Raw genomic sequence first — 21,197 nt, 5'->3', positions numbered from 1 at the left:
ACTACAACAACAAAAAGCTTATTTTCTTCACGTTCTCCCGCCCTGTCCCAAACCCGACGCCCGAAGCAAACTTCCTCAGCCAAGAGAGAAAAAGGGAGGAAAGAGACCAGAGATGGTTAGAGGAAGAGAGAAGAGAGGGAAAAGAGAGCAGAAAGGAAACACAAAGAGAGTCAGAGAACGAGAGAGCAAGAGCAAGAGCAAGGTAGAGAAAAACGCAGAGCGGGCCAAGAACAGGGGAAAAGACGAGAAAGAAGGGACACACTGAGGGCCACTTGAGGGCAGTAAATGACCCGTGGCTGCCGCTGAGCAGCCGTCATATTGCTGAATATTAGAGTACACCACGGCTGCTTCATGTGCTGTAATTAGGACTGGTCTACTGCCAGCCAAAAGCACCAGTCACACTGAAATTTAATGGGGGGAAAAAAAATCTCTCACTGGATGAACGGTCTGTTTATTCAAATGAACACAACACAAAACAATTTGTTGGCATTTCACAGACAGAAATGGGGATTTATAACTTTAAATTCCGCAATTTTCTTAACATTCTTCATGATCACTGCACTGCACTTTCGAGACAAGATGAGACGCTGGGGGCATTCATTTGTACTTTCTCAAACCAAGACTCTATTTGGAGCTTGGAAAGTATCCAATGGTAATGGTGTATTGTTGTCTAGAGGAGGATTATTGCACATTTACCTGCAGTGAGGTTATATCATTGATTTACAGGCAATCACCAGATATGTCACACAAAGCAGGCATTACAGGAGAGGGGGAGAGAGAGAGAGAGAGAGAGAGAGAGAGAGAGAGAGAGAGAGAGAGAGAGAGAGGTGTTGATAGAGAGATGAAGAAGATGAAGATTAGGACATTTTTGAATGGAGAGCTGAGGGAGCAAAGTAGTACATTTACAGACGCGGAGTTTCCAGATAAACACAGATAATTCTGTGACAACTAGCTCTAGTGAAACCTCAGACGTGAAGCCAGTAAAAAACAATGACAAATTATTAGATGTAATGAATGAACAGAAGCAAGTTCTTTCTCAGTGAATATTCCCTTTCTACACTATCTACATCTCAAGGAGGTTATGGGAAATGTAGTTAATTGTGAAAGCCACTGGGGACCTCCTAACATGGCTCTCCGTGGCACTGAAGTGACCCTGTTTAATCATGTAGTAATGACCGATGTGATACGGTGCTGAACGCCTGTTGTGTGTGTGTGTGTGTGTGTGCTGCTCGCCAAGTCCCCTATGGCCTTTAGCACATTAAACTGCCCCCATTAGCCATAACACATGGAGCCATTATACCACAACTACAGCAATGCTAACATTTATTGTCCTCATTACCATACCAATCTACATAACATTTGTTATATTCACAAAACATTAGGGCATTTACTCATCAGATAATGTAGTTATAACTACTGCATCTAACTACTGCATCTTCAGGATGATTACTCTGCACTGACAATCATGCACTGTGGGTGAAAGGCTGAGAGCCATTTCAAATTATTAGCGTTATTTCAATGAGTGAAAAAGAGTTCCAGAATGAGTGAAACAGATTTCCATCTCTCTAGTCTTTCTCAAGCAATGAGTAAAACAAGGCAAATCAGCTACCGCCCAAACTATTTGGAAGGACAAGGACAGGCCACATGCGGCCTAATGAACACGTCAATATGATCTTTAACGCTGATAGATTGTTCCCGCACACTCCAGAAGACTCCCCCGAGGCACTCTGCCTCCGAGCGCCCTCGCTGCCCTCGACTGCTAAACGCGGAACACAAATCTTCTAAGGCCACTCCAGGGGGAGTCGGCACACGAGGCAAGTCCCAGAGACCTTTTCAAACACAGGTACGTCTGCTCTGATCTTCAGATGGAAGCATCGATAATTACAGCGTGCATGTGTGTGTGTGTGAGAGTGTGTGTGTGTGTGTGTGTGTGTGTGTGTGTGTTGTGGTGGTGGGGGGATTTGTGGGGTTGCTGGCACATGGCTTCCCCAAGGCAGAACTTTGTGAGTCTTCTTTAAATCAAAGGATAGAACAAGGAGAGCTTTGACAGAGAGAGAGAGAGATAGCGGGAGAAAATGTGTGTGTGTGTGTGTGTGTGTGTGTGTGTGTGTGTGATGGCACAGGTGTTTCATTAAAAAAGAAGAGGCAGGGGGCGTGGAGGTTTAGCGGAGAACCGAAAGAGCCTACAGACAGGAGTGAGGAAGAGCATTCTACTCTACTAAACTAGCACAGCCTCTTCAGAAGGGTGTGTGTGTGTGTGTGTGTGTGTGTGTGTGTGTGTGTGTGTGTGTGTGTGTGTGTGAGTGTGTTTAATGTTAGTCTTCCATATAAAGGCTGTTCTGTAACCTCTGCCTATAAATGTGCACATGCCTAACAATTCTTTTTATCAACAGGTTTCAAATCATTTCTGCAGCCTCGTCTGTGAAAAAGGTGTTCTGTTCAGGTACTTAATCTACAGGCCATGCTCAAACAGCATGCATTTCAGAGTGTGCATGCAGTGCACCAGTCCAGTATAGACCTTTTCAAGAGAGTTCCATTATCAGCATCATATTTGGCCCCACAAGACTTCCTTTTTAACATTTCATATGTTATCTTAATGCAGAGGAAGTAGATTGGGGCCCAAATAGAACATTCAAGCATTGTTTTTGTTTACCTTGTTGAAAGGGTCTATATCGTTTGCATTACCCACCTCATGCCCTCTGTAGACTTGTTCTGGTAGTTGCAGTAGAGCTGGGGTGTGCCCAGCATGGCCTCGGTGAACACGGCCAGGAAGCCCAGGCTCTCCACGAACACGTCCGAGTCCAGCAGCAGGTAGGTGACGTAGGCGGCCACGGCCGTGAAGGCCAGCACGCACTGCAGGTAGTCGGCGAAGCGGCTCCAAGACCAGAAGTGGCCCCAGTCGAAGTCTGAATGAGAGATTTGGCCACGCAGATCAGCTCATCATATACAGTACATACACATTTACCGATATACAGTATATAATGCAAACAATCTTATAGCACAGCGTGCTAAATGAATGTGTGTATGGGATGCACAGATGTAAATGTGAATGAAGACTGTAGCATCCAAACAGGTGTTAGACACGATTTAGTCCAACCCCACAATAACAATGAACTCTGTTACAAACCACTTCACAGACACCAAGATGTGAAAACCTCAGAGAAGAAGCACATTATGAAAGAAGCCAGAATATTTATACAATATTTAACAACAGGAAGGAACATCTCCATTATAACAGACAGGAAAGATAACTAGATGTACCGCATAGCGGTACAAAATATGACCGCCGCTCAGTCCTGTACATCCGTTCCGCGAAAATAAAGCACACTTCAATTTGTCTCCATATTTTACTCCATCCCCCACTCTTGAAACTTTTGTGTATGCTTGTTTGGCATGCCTGAGTGTGTGTGTGCGGCTGCACAGAAAGTAGCCTACTGGTGCTGAAAAGGTGAATAAATTGTAGAATAGCCAAAGAAGATGTAGCATTGTTATAAAACCTTTAAAATCTCTAAACAATCACAAGTAGGGCAGTTCATCACAGTTCATCCATTGCAACTGGATTGATGAAAGGTCACTTACACCTGTAGGCTACATTGTATTTGGGAAAAGCAAAAGGTATCAGCATAATGTTATTTATTTATTTATTTATTTATTTTTTATGTATTTTTAAACAAAAACATCTCTGTCAGTTCCATGCTGTTTTCAACAGCTATCAAAACAAAGGTCATTTTTGGATGGATGGATTTTTTTGAATGTTTCTTCTTCTACATAAGATTTTAGTCATCTTTAGTTCATGTAATACTTTATTGTCAATGCACAAATTAAGTAACAGTAGTCTGAAACGTTATTGTTAATGCACAAATTAAGTAACAGTAGCCTAGTCTGAAACGAAATGCTGTTTTACATCTAACCAGTGGTGCAAATAACTGACATGTCCAAATGGGCCTTGATGAAATGCGTCCGCTAGACTGTTCATACACATTTTAACGGGCCAAAGTTGAAGAGCTTTTGTCCGTTATTGTTAGTGCAAATATAGGCTGATTCATGTTCCCTTGCATTGTTTAACTGAGGTCCATGGCTAGTCTGGCTTTCATCAGACCAAGCTCAATCTTTTAAGAAATCAAAAAATAAAAAATAGCGGGCAGATCAGGCTGGGTTCACCCAGCCTAGTCCATAGGCACCCGATATTGTTTAATTTTCCGATTGAGATATACACGCTCTGGCTATTCTAAATGCAAAAATGCATCAGGGAGTTATGACAAAACGGTAACTAACAAACTAGATCCTAATAGAAAGCTGTTAGCTTCCCTAAGCTACAGGTAGGATTATAAGGTAGGCCTATTTACAACATAAATTGTCAATAGGCTATGCTGGCGACACAAATAAAATCTCCAATGGCTTACGCCTTACAGTATCAAGCGGACTTAAACTGTCATATCGTGGCGAAAAGTTGTAATAACATTCACGCAGCTCCATGAGTCAAGGAAAGCGCGAATGAAGTAGCCACTTCTAAATGGGACCCACTACACAGTAGCTTAAGGCGTTTTGCTAAAGCAGCCGTAATGAAATGAAGGTGTCATTGTTTGGATACTTCACACACACGTGCTTTTTAATTTCACAGACTACAACTATCAAGCTGTAATCAAAGCACATCGATTCCCCTCTCACACCCTGCACGCACTTAAAACAAAATAAACAGGCGTCTCAGTCTCACGCATGTATAGGCAAAACTGTATCAGACCGGTGTAACGTTGGTAAATCTTCCATTGCACAGAATGATTTTGTAGCACGTGCAATAAATGACAGTCGAAAGATACAAAAATTGCTGCTATACATTTGCTTGGTATAACCGCATTTATAGTTTTCTACAAATGCAATAAATCAAATGCCTCCATCACTCAACCAACGCTAACGGTAACATTACCTAGGTCTTTATTGATATTACAAGATTAAAGTACCTGCAGTAAAAACCAAGCATGTCCGATAAACATCCTCAGATTTATTTCGGCTTCAAGAAGAAATGGGAATTACACTTCATGTGAACATCGTCCTATCCTTATTAGATGTTCGCTGTGGTAAATTACAGTCCTTGTATGAAGCGTCCATTGTTTTTTCCAACCCACTTTTAACTTCCAACAAAATTACGTCTCACTGCAACGATCGCCATCTAGTGGACAAACGACTACTTCTATAATACTGAAAATGCAGCCATGATGATGATGATGAATATTTATTTTGGCTTTCTTTTAATCCTACTGATTTTCATTTTTTTTTTTACCGGGGCAATCACAAATGAGTGATTATGAGCCAGGTTGATGTGGGCCCTTGAGACCAACATACCATAAAAGATTCACAGAGAACTGTGTCTGCCCTACCCTCCTTTCGGGGTCCAGTCCAGCGGGGGCTACAGATCAAAACGAAGAATGACGGTTCCATGCTATCCATGTGGGGGTACATGCCCACCAAGTTTGTGTACCCCGGTCTTTCAGTGTCCCGAATCCTTGTTGGTGTATGCGTCACTAAATGTACACGTAAATTATTTTATTGTAAGGCCCCCATGAACGAAAATACACAAAACTTGGCATGCATTCGGAGGGTGTCATAATGATCCTACACTTTTAATTTCGTGCAGTTTTGACCTTGTCAGCCAGAGATGTTGTGATGAAAACACCTAATTTTTTGGCTTTTAATTTTTTAACTAGGTGGCTATACATTAAATAAGTGGTAATGGGATGGGTTGACATGCCCCTTAAGACCAACATACTTAAAAAGGTGGACCTCCTAGGCCCTACGGTTCTCGAGATATTCACAGAAAACGGTCTCCGGCCACCTACAGGCCAGTTGGTGTATAGTAACATAAATTAATTTATTGTGTGGCCCCCCCATGAACGGAATTCCACAAAACTTGGCGTGCATACAGAGGGTGTCATAATGATCCTACACTTCCAATTTAGTGCAGTTTTGACTATGTTAGGTCACAGATACCTTTAATTACAACACCTCATTTTTACTTTTTTTGTGTTTAACTAGGTGGCGCTATACATGAAATGAGTGGTTATGGAGTAGGTTGACATGGCCCCTTGAGATCAACATACAAAAAAAAAATGGTCCTCCTAAACCCTACGGTTTTGAGATATTCACAGAAAACTGTGTCTGCCCTACCTCCTTTCGGGGTCCAGTCCAGCGGGGGGCTACAGATCAAAACGAAAAACGATGGTTCCATGCTATCCATGTGGGGTTACATGCCCACCAAGTTTCGTGTACCCGGTCTTTCAGTGTCCTGGGAATCATTGACGGAAATTTGGGCATCGCGAAAAAAAAAAAAAAAAAAAAAAAAAAAAAAAAAATCTGACTAAACCTATATGACCGCCCGGCTAAAGCTGCTTGGCGGTCATAATTAAAGGGATAGCCTTCCCTACAGACAGCACTGAACGGCACTCTCTAACTACACGGTACTGTTAATTTCGTCAGGCGAGGCGAGAGGAAATATGTTCGATCAACGACCTTTTTTTTTTCATGACTAAGGCGAGGCGATGACGAGACGGCAGTAATGTCCTGAAACACTGACTAAGACTATCTTAAGATGCATTATTGTTGACCTAAAAAAAGACGAGACTAAAATGTTTTGCATGAAATAAAAACTAAGATAAAATCTCCCTTCATGTTCGCCTACAAAATGAGAAGACAGAATATCTAGCTGTTACGTTTTCAAAATATTCGAATGAGTTCATACGCAACAGCTCTCCTGTAGGCTAGTCTATTGTGCTGCTGCTGCAACCCTGTGGCTGCAACACGAAACTACATGGAACAAGAACACTGGAGATTTCTGCCAGAGTTAGCAAGCTAACTACCTAAGCTTTATGCCACAATGCTACATACCCAGAAGTTGAAGCTTCTCTCATACAAATTAACATCCCCCAGAATGTCCATATGAAAATGTTCAGCATGAAATGTCAACTATTCATCTAGTTAGACTGATGATGCAAAGTTTGCTAGCAAGTAAGCTAATATAGAAAGTTCGCTAGCAAGTTAGCTATGGCTAAGATGGAGAGTCTGTTTGGGGAATGTGTTGTGTTTAAGCATATAAGCCATCTAGCGGTATGGAGTAAAACATTAATAGTTTGGCTTACTTTACAGTGTTTCTCAAACTATTCCAGTTTCAGGACCACTTAACTAACCCTAGCTAAAAAAAAAAAAAAAAAGATTAGACCTACTTCAACAGTAGCCTACTCACTGAACCACCTTGCTTATTGTCTTTGCACTTTGCTTATTGTGTCAGAGGATTCATTCTGTATGATTTATCTTACATAGACAGTGTTGCAGAACTGTTTGGATTTAACTACAAGTTATTTGGCAAACAAATCATCTATATTATATTTTACCACGTCTGCTCGCAGACCACTTGGGATAGCTTATGGACCACCAGTGATCCCCTCGACCACACTTTGAGAAACACTGGTCTATGAATATGACAGTGGTCCAGTCAAATCTTTTACTGTCTATGGTCAAATCCCAGCCGAGCTATAACTGTAGCTCGACTTACCTGTGCATGTAAACATACTGACTGACAAAAAATCAGAATGAGTAATTATAACAGACGAGTAGCCCTGTGGACACACAATATTGTTGGAAAATTGAGATGTGTGAAACACTATTTGACTCAAATGGTAATCAGAAATAATTTGTTATAAAAAAAAAAGACTGAAATGTGTTGACTAAAACTGACTAAGACTAAGATACCTTTAGTTTTCTTTTGACTAAAACTAAAATGACGAGACTTTTAGTCGACTAAAACTTGACTAACAAAAATTATATTTGAATGACTAAATATGACAAAGACTAAAAAGGACATTTTGTCACAAGACTAAGACTAAGACTAAATTTAAAATAGGTGACAAAATTAACACTACTACACGGAAACACCAGGGCCCAAACTGTACAGATAGATTTCCCCCAGATACCTTTCACACAGACGTTACTTCCATTCTGTTAATCACGCTCATATTCTTCTGGTAGTACAAAAGCCAGACTTCCTACTCCTGCTCCTAGTCTAGATCCCAATGGTTTCCACTCCAGCTGAGAAACGTGGGAAATGAGACAATACTCACTTGGACACTGCTGGGATTTAAAATAATCCTTTATAAGATAGTCTGTTTTTTTGTGCCCTTCAACAGTGAAACTTGAAGGTCATATGCGGGAGACCCTGACCTGTACTGTAAGAGAGACCCTGGACCCCTCAGTAGGTTACTAAAGGGCAGAGCTGGTGAGTAAACAGACAACCGAACCATCAACACAGAGCTGAGGGTTGACACCCGGAGGGCTAATCCACACTGCCAATTAACCCACATGGGAACCAAAAAGATTCTGGTAGATTTCATTAGGATGGAACATCGACTTTTTGAAGTGATTCAACCATGTGTATACTCAAAAAGTTCTGATGGAAGATGTTTCTCCACCCTGCTCCGCCCCTTAATTATCTCGGACTGTCAGGAAGTGGGCTCTCTCCACCTGCACATCCAGGACCTCGTCAGGTCAGCGAGTTCTCAGCACGCGGGGGAAAAGAAGATCGGGGGCTTGAGCAGAACCAGAATAATCCACCGCGCCAATTAGCTGTGCCCCTGTGAGCCGAGGAGTTGACCGTGCAGGCCCCGGGCCCTGTCCCCCCACGCTGGGTCAAGGCTGACCGCCACCCCAGAACAGGGCACAGATCCTACACAACAGTGCACAATACCAAAACTAACACCTCACCACACCTCACCTCACCTCAACATAACTAGATCATTTATTTCATACAGGAGCTTAACAAACACAAAAATCAATGTTTCATTAGTTACAAATGACTGAAGCCTTATCTAGAAAAAAAATACGATTTTTATGCTGAAATCAATACTTGCAAAAAGCTACTCTGACATGACCCTATTGACATTGGGACTCTGGCACCCTCTAGGGCTTTTTAGCTTCACAATTCTCCTGTCATACTAAAAAAAAAAACAAGTTGTTTTTACTTAAACATTAGTGATGGCTGTTAAAAGGGTTACCAAAACAGTCTAAAAGCAGTGTGAATTGAACACACTGGAAGTTCAATCAAAGGTGAATCTCATTGGGGGACAGCCCTGAGGTCCTCATTTTAAGTGGAGTTGTACATCTTCAGTAGCCTGGAGATTCCAGACCCTGGTAATCTAGAAAGACTAAGGGTCTGGCCACAAATAATGTAATAGCCCAATTCGAGGGGCGGCACCAATCGTGCATTTGAAAATCTCACTGCACGCAATTGGATAAGACTATACGACCAACGTTTACTGACTGATTCCGGATTTCGAGCCTACGACTGTCATCTGTTTAGCTCGCCTTTGGCCTGCCTATATCAGATACACCGATGTGATTGGCTCCCCGCGATACAAGTGGCAAAAGTAACATGCATCATTACTCATTGCCAGAGTGTCTCGCAGGGACAATTTAAATTGTGCTCTTGCGAGAACTCTGGATTTTCCAGTGCACATCTTCATCTACAATTACTCTACACTAGGCTCAACATTCAGAGAACTGCCCCCAGGTAGGTTTTAACAAATCAGAAGGTTTCGATTTTGCCATCTCTTCAACAACAGGCCAATCTGGTTGCAGGGCAGGTGAACAAGAATTAACTGCTGACTCGGCAGGTCTCTGCATGAGAGAAAAAGAACTCAGAAGCGCTCGGGTAGAAAATAAGTTGTACATCGACTGCGAGGGATCCTTTAACTGATCCAAATTACTTTGTTTCATTGATATCTTTAAGCCTCACTGGTCTCATAAAAAAAAAAAAATCCCTCCATGAACTCAAAATGAAACAATGACAATGACAAAAAAAAATAAACAGAGCGAACATATTAAAGGATTTGGGGGGCTTGGATGAACAGAGAAAACCCCAGCACAGCAGGGAAGACCCCCACATAACAACAGCCACCCAAACCCATGTTAAATTAAGGGACTCGCTCTCCCATCACTGAATCTGCCACCCGCAGAGATCCCTGGCTACAGATCCCAGAACAGTGCTGAGGGCCAAAAAGTAGACAAGAATGCACCGGAAAGGGACGATAAGCAGTACAGAGGAATGCCTGGTTGTAGATGTCTTTTTTTTTTGTCGTTGTTTTTATTGCGGTTACTTAGTCTGTCATGTTTTATTATCTTCAATGATCTCTAAAAAGCCATTAGTGCTCCTGCGCTACTTGAAAGAGCATGTTCAATATCTATACCGGTATGAGAGGACAAAAACAAGAGAGAGAGAGAGGGGGTATTACAGAACAAACACAAAGGGGGGCGCCAAACTTCCCCAATTCTAAATGACATTACAGAAGAGGGGGAAAGTACACAGAGCAAATGCAATCAGCGCTAAGAGGGAAAAGACCTGACACGGCTGCTCTCAAATGAGATTCCAACGGCATCCCATTCCCCACGCTGCTCCATGCCCCTCTCCCTTTCAGCCACCCCAATTAGCTTACCCAGGATCAGATTTACTTTCCTCCACTGCAGGGGCAAAAGCGGATATAGTGTTTATTTTTCATTACCAAGATGCAATACCCATTATTGCAGTTAAAGGTCTCATCCCCACAAAGATAAAGGCTTGCAGCTTACACTGCCAAACAGGTGGAACTACCGGGACTAAGAAAAGCTGATGTGAGGTTTGAAGTGTCAGAGAAAGCTAAAGGGTCTTAACATGTCACTGTCAGTCCTTCACAATGTCTTAAACGGCCTAAAGGGGAAATATACAAAAGTTTATTTTGCCATTTCACAGAGATAATCAGTTCTGATTTCTGACTCAATTATCCTTTCACATATTGTTGTGGAAGTGAAGACTAATGCTCGCTCACCGACATTTCATAACAACGCAAAATTGCCATATTGATAGTGGAAACTACTGGTATTTCGCCTGACATTTCTGCCTCTGTTCAATTACGCCTTTTGTTCCTAAGGGTAGTCAAACAATCAAAAGCTCTTTCTCTCACACACTCTGTGTGAGTAGGTGAGTGTGAGTGTGCGTGCGTGTGCGTGTGCGTGTGCGTGCCTGCATCTGGATAGCACTTGAAAAAGCACAGCAACAGTTACCTCATCAAAGGTAACAAATGACAAGGAATTACTTTGGGAAAAAGCAAATCATAGTCACAACCACCATGACAAACATTTCTCCAACACCCCCCAAAAAAGAGCAGGTGTTATTTCACACTAAACCAACCAAACAGGTTTCCATGGGTTTGTATTCACTGTAGAGATGGGGATTTAGTCTCATTTGGCGTGATATGGTCACTGCACCCAATGTTCCAGTATCAAAGCCAGGACCAGTGCCACTAAACTGGCATCTCTCGCCAACTCAAAAGACAATCCTCGTCTCTCTCCAATATGCACACGTAGACACACACACACACACACACACACACACACACACACACACACACACACACACACACACAGTAAAACCACTGAACTGGGGCCTGTTAAACTCATCCTGGGATTAAGGTGGCAGCACTGCGGGTGTAGCCCTGAGTGATATGGCACGTCACTGGCTGCGCTAGCATCTGGACCTCACAGATAACAGCCAGAGCCTGGGGGACACCAGCCACCGCTGCCCACACCGAGTTGGGCACGGGGTAAACCCACAGCCCCCTCCTCTGGAAACCTTTGCTGGAGCTGGATTAACTTGCACTGCGAGGAGAGTCCGCCACAGAGGCACTGGCCAGACTGGCTGGCACTGGCACCTCCTGTCATATGGGTCCAAGTGCCACATGACCGAAGACACCGATGAATGTGTGTATTTGTACATGCATTTTGATGTGAAGTGAAGTGAGAGAAAACTGGTTTGAACTGACACTGACAAATAAATTGTCTACTGGAGGTAGTATATTTTAACTTCTACTGATTGCAGATTGCTGGAGGCAGCACTTCCACACCTCCACTACACTCCAGGGAATGAAGTGTTAGCTTCAAGCTAAAATTAAATACTAAACTCCTAGTGCCCTCTGTAACTATCTAGAATAAAATCAATTACCTGGACATTCCATCCTCTCCATTCAAAGAGGACATTAATATGTGATGGGAATTATTTTGGAGTTTCAAGACTGGTTTTGGTGGCCATTTGGGGCCTCTTGGCATTAAATAAAGACATCCTCCCCTCCCCCAATGAAATGCTAATGTACTGGTTCCAAGGGCTATCAGATCCACAAAACAAAGGATGTTACCTTGCTATAATGTATCCATGGGTCATGAAATGTAAATATATTAATGTTTGGTATCATTGTAATAGTCTCAGTACAAGGATTGTAATGATTTGATTGTGAGAATGTTTGGAACATTCTATAAGTGATATTTCTGATATATAAAAGATATCTCTCCTCATGTTCTTCAGATAGGTGTGAAGTAGGTGTGTGAGTAGGTGTGTCTGATGCCAACTGGAGAACAAATCATGTGGGCTTGTCTTGCCGCCAATTCTTCCTTTGTTTAACCCATACAAAAGTGATTAACTTGCATTGTTAGAAGAATGAGGATTAGAGGGATGGAGAACTGAGGAAGAGAGGGAGAGGTTGATCCAACAGAGGCCTATGTGCCATGGCCTACACAGACCATAGACCATTTTTACCCTCTCTGCTTGTAACAGAATAAACTTGATTCCTGAGTTTTCCTGAAGTTTGCCAGTCTAAGATTAATATTAAGTAATTATTCACCACAATTACTATCATATGTCAGGGTTGGGGAATGTTTACGATCACCCCATGAGAAAACCCAGAAGACCAGACACCTGTTCTAAATACCACCTGTTTTCCACCAGGACACGCAGCGCTGTCTGACACGACAGACTTCAGACTTCAGACTACCAGCCATGGCACGTGTGTGTGTGTGTGTGTGTGTGTGTGTGTGTGTGTGTGTGTGTGTGTGTGTGTGTGTGTGTGTGTGTGGGGGGGGGATGACAGAGATGTTTGTGGTCTTTGTGTGATTGCCAGCACAGAGCTCTCTCTTTTCTTTCTCTTTCCCCCTCTCTCTCGCTCTCTCTCTCTCTCTCTCTCTCGTGGTGTTCAATCCCTGGCGAGTGGGCATGGACCTGGCACTGCTTTCAAACAGGTCCTCCCCGCTGTGCCCTCCTCTCTCAGCAGGAGGCTGCGAAACTGGCAATGGCTACGGGCGAGTGTGTGGGCAAAGAGTGGACGCAGTGAGGTGCCCGCTCCCAGGCTCTAGAACACGGTCAGGTGACTCTCTCCCCCCCTTCTCCAGCCTAAAATCACACCACATTTAGACTGGGCGGCTACATCTGCACTTCTCACTCGACTGCAGTGTGTGTCTACACCACACACCACACACACACAGACTGGTATTGGGAAACTGTATTTAAGAGACTTTATCCTTGCACTGAACGTTTGTATAATCTCTCCTAATAAATATTGCACATTCCGTTTTTGAGGATTTACTGGGAAAACCATATATTGACAAAATGTATACAGGTATACAGCCAAGCCTTAAAGGCAAGGCATTAAATGCATGTTAAGGGAGAAGTCGATTGAACACAGCGATATCCTAGTGTGACTGCAGCTTGGAATAATTCCTTCTCTTTGCAGTCAGAGCACAGTCCTCATGAGAGCACATAAACACCTTACCTGATACAACAGGTCATAATCATTCCTAATCCCATAATAATCCTTTCAAACGTGTTAAAAAACACAACACTGTTTATCCAGTGGTAATAGCCCTAATCGGTTATCTCCTTAAAGATTTCATTGGACCCAGCTAAGCAATGCCTCAGCTTTGTGAATCATAAGATTAAGATACTAACAGAGACACAATACATATTTCACAGAAGTGGAGACACACACACACACACACACACACACACACACAGAGAGAGAGCGTGGCGCCTCTGCAGATGGCTGACGAGACAAAAGTCAATTGAAACACTCCCAGAACACTAAACCAAGGCAGAAACGCATTAGTTTCAATAAACACATTACGTTTCAGTCTCTTCCTCCCATCTCTCTCTCTCCCTACACAGCAATCAAATGGTAATTGTGGCTGGCACAGAGGACCTGCAGAGATAATGTGGCACAGGCTCCTGCGTACGTGGGAGGCCTGTGCTGTTTGTGCGTGCTATTGTGTTTGTCAGTGTGTGTGTGTGTGTGTGTGTGTGTGTAGGGGCTTACGAATTGTTTTCGGACGCACAAGCCCGCTGGGGCCATGCCTTCTGGCCAAAAATATCTGCTCCAGTCTGGAGCTTTAGCATGCATACATGGATACACACACAACACACACATACGCACATGCACATAGAACAAACAAACACATATTCAGACTGTGTTTTCTCGAGTCTGTGTCGCACGTTACGTACCTTTCCTGTGTGAAGTGAAAACCTGTGATTATACTGTGTCTGTACTTCAAAGTTGAAAGCTTGTGTGTAAAGATGTGTGCGTGGATGTTGGATGTTGTATCTTTGTGTGTGTGTGTGTGTGTGTGTGTGTGTGTGTGTGTGTGTGTGTGTGTGTGTGGGGCAGTCCAGGCTTTGGGCACATATGAGCAGAAGGTGGTCAGATTAGCAGTAGACGGCCACACATATACACATATACAAAAACACACACAGATACACACACACAAAGAGTTGCAATTAGGGGGACATGGCTCTCTGTCAAATCTAATGAGGTAAGGCAGGAAGATGGACAGCGATTGAAAGGCTGAACCAGTGAGCAGTGAACTCCCACGGGAGACAATGTGCGTCTATGTCTGTGTGTGTGTGTGTGTGTGTGTATGCCTGCCTGCCTGCCTGCCTGCCTGCCTGTGTGTGTGTGTGTGCCTGCCTGCCTGCCTGCCTGTGTGTGTGTGTGTGTCCGTGCGTATGTGTGTATTCACAAGTAAAAGAGGCATTCAATTTATTATTGACAGTATAGACCCTTTCAACAAGGTAAACAAAAACAATGCTTGAACGTTCTATTTTGGCCCCAATCTACTTCCTCTGCATTAAGATAACATATGGAATGTTAAAAAGGAAGCCTTGTGGGGCCAACTATGATGCTGATAATGGAACTCTCTTGAAAGGGTCCATATGCATTTCCCGAGCTCTTCACATCTTTTAATCCCAGCATGCAACATCCAAATGACCACTAGGGGGCTCACATGGGTAAGAGACAAGTCAGCACAGGGATTGGCCATGAGAGGCCTGGACTGAAAAGATGGAGAGACATGTAGCACAAGGATAAAGACACATATCTAGTTTCTTACTGAGCTATGTCTGCTTCTGGTGTGTATTATTTTTGTTATCAGCTTTCCGTCCACTTAGGGATTACGTGATCCCTGAACCCCTCCATCCCACCGTAAACTTTAGCAAAAGACTAAGACCATGTGAGCTTTGTGCCATCACACCAAGACAAAAACAAACAAAAAAAGCCATGGAGCATGATGGTGGGGAAAATGCAAAACAACAAAACACACACACACACACACACACACAATTCAAAGAGCAAATACTCCAAAATCCCCACAATAACACTGGTGCATTCTCCAACCTTAGACTTTCAGTGCCATCTAGTGTCCCATTCCATTTTAGTCCACATCAACATCCAGCACAATAACTGGTCTATCTCAACTCAGCCTAAATTCTCAGCACTCAATTTTCAGTGCAGTAACAGAACTGTAATTCTCTGAAACAGTGACTCCGGTGGATGAAGGTCCCACTTAAAGTATCTCGCATTTGACCCCTGAGTGAACCAGTAACACAGATGCAACCAGCACAACAGGCAAAACCAAGCAAAGAGGAGCAACCACTGTTCCCAGGCATCAGGAGAGAGTCCTCAGCAGACGGGTCAGACAGAGGCCCCTTTCAAGCATGCATGCATTGTGAGAGCTCCTACAAGCGGTGAATGACCCAAGTTAAGAGTGGCATCCGAGGCGGGTCAGCCAGCGTGCACATGACAAAGTGTTTTTCTGCTGTCCCAGTTAGCTTGTTTATATCGCATCCAAAGCAAAGCTTAAACAAGTTATTTTTCCTTCAAAGACAATGTCTCACTGCTTGCAACACATACGGTCATCAGTTATTGGTGCAAATAAGGCTTTCATATGTTAACCATTCACATGCAAACCACATATTTTTAAGATCCAACACAGACATAACAAGAGATCATGTACTGAGTACTGAGATTAAATGTCATTCAAGGTCATTAATGTCCATGCATACACATCTGTGCACTCACATATACTCTGTCTCTCTCTCTCTCTCTCACACTCACACACACAATTAATGTACATTATTCTTGCCAGCATGCAATAAGTGAACATCAGCAATTTCAAACTATGACTTAGAATCAGCTAAAGCTACCATGCATGCAAACAATGGCACATTATCATGCTCAGTAGAGTAGAGTGTATTTAAAACAGAAATTAATCAAGCTGGGATGATTCACAAGCTTCCGACTTGGAGGCACATGCAATGGGGACGGTTCCAACAGTGCCAAGCTGGCAGGTGGTGATCAGTCGTGAGTTAGTGAGGGTGACGCCGGTTAGTGTGTGACGGGGTGGCGGAGTGCCATCACTGGACCATGCGTGAGTTGGGTGACATAGCGGAACTGGAGACGAGGGCACAGTGTGGGGAGGGGGGTGGTGGGGTGAGGTGAGGTGAGGTGAGGGATGACCTTGGTGCCGTTTAGCGAAGCGGAAACGGTACATACCCAAAAAGAGCTTCTTGGGGAGTTTGATCTCCTCATCCTTAATTTCTGAAGCTACAGACACAGAACAAAAAATGAGAAAAAGAAAACAGAAAAAAAAAGAGAGGGAAGATGAGAGAAGAGAGGTTGGTCTTCACATGACCCCAGTAGGATGTGCGCATGTGTGAGTGCGTGTGTGTGAGTAAGTGACTGACTGAGAGATCTTATGTTTTAATGTGAGTGTTTTATTTCTGGTCAACGAGAACTGACTACACCTTCAAATCATGATTCATACGTGACATGGACTAACAAGTTTATCCACTGTAAAACACACCTTTTATAAGACTACTCTTTTACGATGTATACAACCTAACCTTTAAAGGGTTTGTTAAACTTTGAAATGGCCTTAGAGTCATTGACCCCCTCTTCAAAGGAACTGGTTTTAAGCAAAGATGAATCATCTTTCTACTAGTCTACTACTAATCTACTAGTCAAACTATTTTCCATTCCATGTGACAAATATTACATATGATTCTGTCTGCATGGCCACTATGCATCTGATACTCAGAATGCCATCTACTCAGAATGCCATCTGCCCACTCAGGTCATTGCAGGCATGTGACATAACAGAGAGCCCCCTTACACAACGCAGTTCCTCTGCTCGCCTAATCTCCTCATAGATCACCATTTAAGCCTGTCAAATCCCTGCTGATTATTGCAGCCAAACCCCCACCCTGGAGCATCTATCTATCTATCTATCTATCTATCTATCTCTCTCTCTCTCATCTACCCCCTGGGGTGACAGGAGACTGTACCCCCCTCTGTACTGTGGGAGTTAGATAGGGGCTGTGTGTATATAGGGGTTGTAGAGCCTACAGTACATGATGACAGATCTGGAGTGTGACCAAACGGGCACTGCACAGAGGTCCCAGATGGGACTGCAGTGCAGCCTTTTCAGACACCTGTGAAATCAACTGAAGTTTAAAAGGTTAACTTAACCCTGAAGTTTAAAAGGTTAACTTATCCCCCCTTCTCTCTCTCCCCCTCCCTCTACACTCATGTGTTCCTTTTCCTGATGTGTTCTTGTCTCATGATGTCCACGTGGCCCAGCCCAGGGGAGGGGTCTGGAGACGTTCTGACATGACCAGACCCCAGTAAGGCCGCAAACATGTGGACTCGCCAGTGTTGTACTTTCTGTCTGCGTTCTGATAGGCTACTGGAAATGGAACCTACTGCAAGGAAATCGCTTCCACTGACAATACCACCCAGTTTAGTGATCATTCCAACCTGGCTTGGCAGATTAAAATGTTAATCTTTTACATTTTGTTTTCATTCAACTGCAGGGTGTAGCTGTTGAACATGGTGGGTTCATAGCAGAGTGATGCTTACTTAGTAAACAGTTGTGTATAAATGAGCTGAAGCCTAAACAGAGCCTTACTCAAAGGGAATATGTGGCTTCCTGAGGCTATCGAATTACAGAGGTTATTTGATGTACCTTTACCACAGTTCTTTGCCAAGACCCATAACCCAAACAAATCCTGTCACGTGAACATTTGTCACATGGCAACATCGTGCCAGGAAGTAGTTACTCAAATACTAGTGTGTGTACATGGAAATATCTGTTGTACAACAAGCACACACTCACTCACTCACTCTCACACACACACACACACACACAAGACTGTATTTCTTCACACACCTATGACAGGCTGTAAAGCAATAAAGAGGGGTTGTTTGGCGAGGGGACTGACCTGTGAAAGAGCGGCGTTTTGTGTTCAGCTCGGCTGTCACACGGACATCAGTGCACAGGTTCAGCATGACCAGCATGGTGACAATCATGATGATGCTCTGCCACAACAGGGGGGTCTCAAAGTAGCGCCCAAACCTAGTGAGACACACATTTGCCTTGATGAGTAAGAGTCGATTTTTTTAGATCATTTGAACTTCCCTTTGAGGTGATGAAGCTTTTTCACTCTAACTCATTTGATATGTATTTAGTAAAGCAGAAGAACCAAATTTGACCATTCTAGAAAACTGAACCTCTTAACACAAAAAGATTACCTGAACAGTATTCTTAAAATATTGGCTACGAGGAGAACAAGGCAAACATAGGTGGAGAACCCCTCGGCATTCTGAGTCCGCTTGATCTCCCTGTATTGAGGAATGTATGGCACCACCCCACCAAATATGATGGCTGTGGCAGCTGTCCAGGTGACGAGCAGATTGACAATATGCATAGTCTGTTGAAAGACTTCATCTTCCATTGTAGTACTGTCGCTCAGGGCTCAGCTTGCGAAATTATTTCCTTTTCCCCAAAGAGTGTTGTTTGAATAACTTTCCTTTAGAAAACCAGGGTCAGTTGTATCATGCTTAGTGTAGCATGCAGATACACCAACAATTTATTAAAGAGTACCCAAATCAAATGCTTGAAACGAATCAATTTGTTAACGCGGAAATGTCAGCTACACCATTAAGAAGGTTACAATCCCAGAATGTACTTCGAGCTAACTTTGGTGTAAATACACAATTGTATGATGTAACCCGTGATTCAAATGGGGAAAATCTCAATCCAGAAAAAATGCTGGGTTTTCATAGATGATGGGCTAAGATGATTAACAAGGTAGGAAACTCATAACGTACCAAACTAAATTAGGCAATGAAGGCTAACATTACTGAATGTGGCTAGCTAGCAAGCTAGCCTAACGTTACTGTTATGGTATTTCTATCAAAAAACCTGCCCATACCCAACAGTTGGTAGATTTGAGTTAAGATAAGAAGCAGCTGTTACTGTTCATCAACGAGATTTGCAGTGAAGAAAAAAAATATATTTCCCTGTTGTACTTCCATGGACTGCTGCATCTCATCTCGTCGACATACACAATTCAAGTTATCATTTGATGAGCAGCGTTTGCCGTTGTTGTTCATCCGTCATTATATTTATATCCCAAAGGCGTTTTGTGGAGTGAGCTGATCGGTTACTGTCAAATCGTAACAAATTCCCGCTCCCATGCGTTAAATCACTGCTTAAAATGTCCCAGTGAAGTGATGAAGCCACTGAGACTTCTCATTCCAACAGCTGGCGCAGCAGTGCTGCTTCCTTATTGACGCCCGACACGTCATAACCCTTGACGATCCCATGGTCCTAATACTAGTTGTTTACAACCTCGAAGGCTACAAGTTAGGCTAGTGACAATGGCCCCACATTTTTGAGATACCCCTACCGGAGGTAGAACTAAACCCAACAATGTTTTTCCTCATCTCTAAGGTCTCCCATATATGAAATGGATTCTTGGCTAAAAATATTTTACTGCTAAGATTGTTAAATTAACAGATATTGTTATCCACCCCAAAACCAAAAAGGACTAAAATATAGCCTGTCCGTATGGGAGTTAAGGCATATAAACTAGTGCAGATCAATCATACAAGCTCTGATCAATCATACAAGCTCAGCGAAGCGGCGGTCATATAGGTTTAGTCAGATTTTTTTCGCAACCTTTTTCGCATGTCCAAATTTCCGTCAAGGATTCCCGGGACACTGAACGACCGGGGTAGACGAACATTTTTGTAGCCTATGTTGATCTCAAGGGGCCATGTCAACCCATTCCATAACCACTCATTTCATGTATAGCGCCACCTAGTTAAACACAAAAAAGTAAAAATGAGGTGTTGTAATCGCAGGTATCTGTGACCTAACATAGTCAAAACTGCACGAAATTGGAAGTGTAGGATCATTATGGCACCCTCTGAATGCACGCCAAGTTTCGTGGAATTCCGTTCATGGGGGGCCACACAATAAATTAATTTATGTTACTATACACCAACTGGCCTGTAGGTGGCCGGAGACAGTTTTCTGTGAATATCTCGAGAACCGTTGGGCCTAGGAGGTCCACTTTTTTAAGTATGTTGGTCTTAAGGGGGCATGTCAACCCATCCCATTACCACTTATTTCATGTATAGCGCCATCTAGTTAAAAATTAAAAAGCAAAAAATTAGGTGTTTTCATCACAATATCTCTGGCTGACATGGTCAAAACTGCACGAAATTGAAAGTGTAGGATCATTATGACACCCTCCGAATGCATGCCAAGTTTTGTGAACTTTTGTTCATGGGGGGCCTTACAATAAAATAATTTATGTATACATTTAGTGACCGTACACCAACAAGGATTCCCGGGACACTGAAAGACCAGGGTACACGAAACTTGGTGGGCATGTAACCCCACATGGATAGCATGGAACCATCGTTTTTTGTTTTGATCTGTAGCCCCCCCGCTGTACTGGACCCCCCGAATGGAGGGTAGGGCAGACACAGTTTTCTGTGAATATCTTGAGAACCGTAGGGCCTAGGATGACCAATTTTTTTTCGTATGTTTGCCTCCAGGGGTCATGTTAACCCATTCCATGTGCACACATGTGCATAAACAGATACACACGCACACACATACATTCACAGTAATCATACGTATGACACATACTCACACAGTAGACATATGTACGCATGCAAACACAGGCACATACGCAGGCACACACACAAGCACGCACACACACACACACACAC

General features: G+C 43.2%; 1 protein-coding gene across 2 annotated transcripts in view; it reads right to left on the bottom strand.

Annotated features, from left to right (window-relative positions):
- Positions 1-19,740, bottom strand: part of LOC125284897 (solute carrier family 66 member 2) — a 32,693-nt gene extending 12,953 nt beyond the window's left edge. The window contains exons 1-4 of one of the 2 annotated variants that reach the window (XM_048229051.1): positions 18,702-19,740; positions 18,392-18,525; positions 16,665-16,715; positions 2,690-2,906 (exon numbers count right to left, since the gene is read on the bottom strand). In XM_048229051.1, the coding sequence (XP_048085008.1) occupies positions 2,690-2,906; positions 16,665-16,715; positions 18,392-18,525; positions 18,702-18,904 (605 nt within the window). In that variant the 5' untranslated portion in view covers positions 18,905-19,740. The remainder of the gene's footprint in view (positions 1-2,689; positions 2,907-16,664; positions 16,716-18,391; positions 18,526-18,701) is intronic. The other variant, XM_048229052.1, reaches the window with a different exon arrangement.
- Positions 19,741-21,197: the final 1,457 nt, after the last annotated feature.

The sequence above is a fragment of the Alosa alosa genome, chromosome 20, assembly GCF_017589495.1.
Source record: "Alosa alosa isolate M-15738 ecotype Scorff River chromosome 20, AALO_Geno_1.1, whole genome shotgun sequence".
Taxonomy (NCBI): Eukaryota; Metazoa; Chordata; class Actinopteri; order Clupeiformes; family Clupeidae; genus Alosa; species Alosa alosa.
This window is presented reverse-complemented; position numbering and strand designations above follow the sequence as displayed.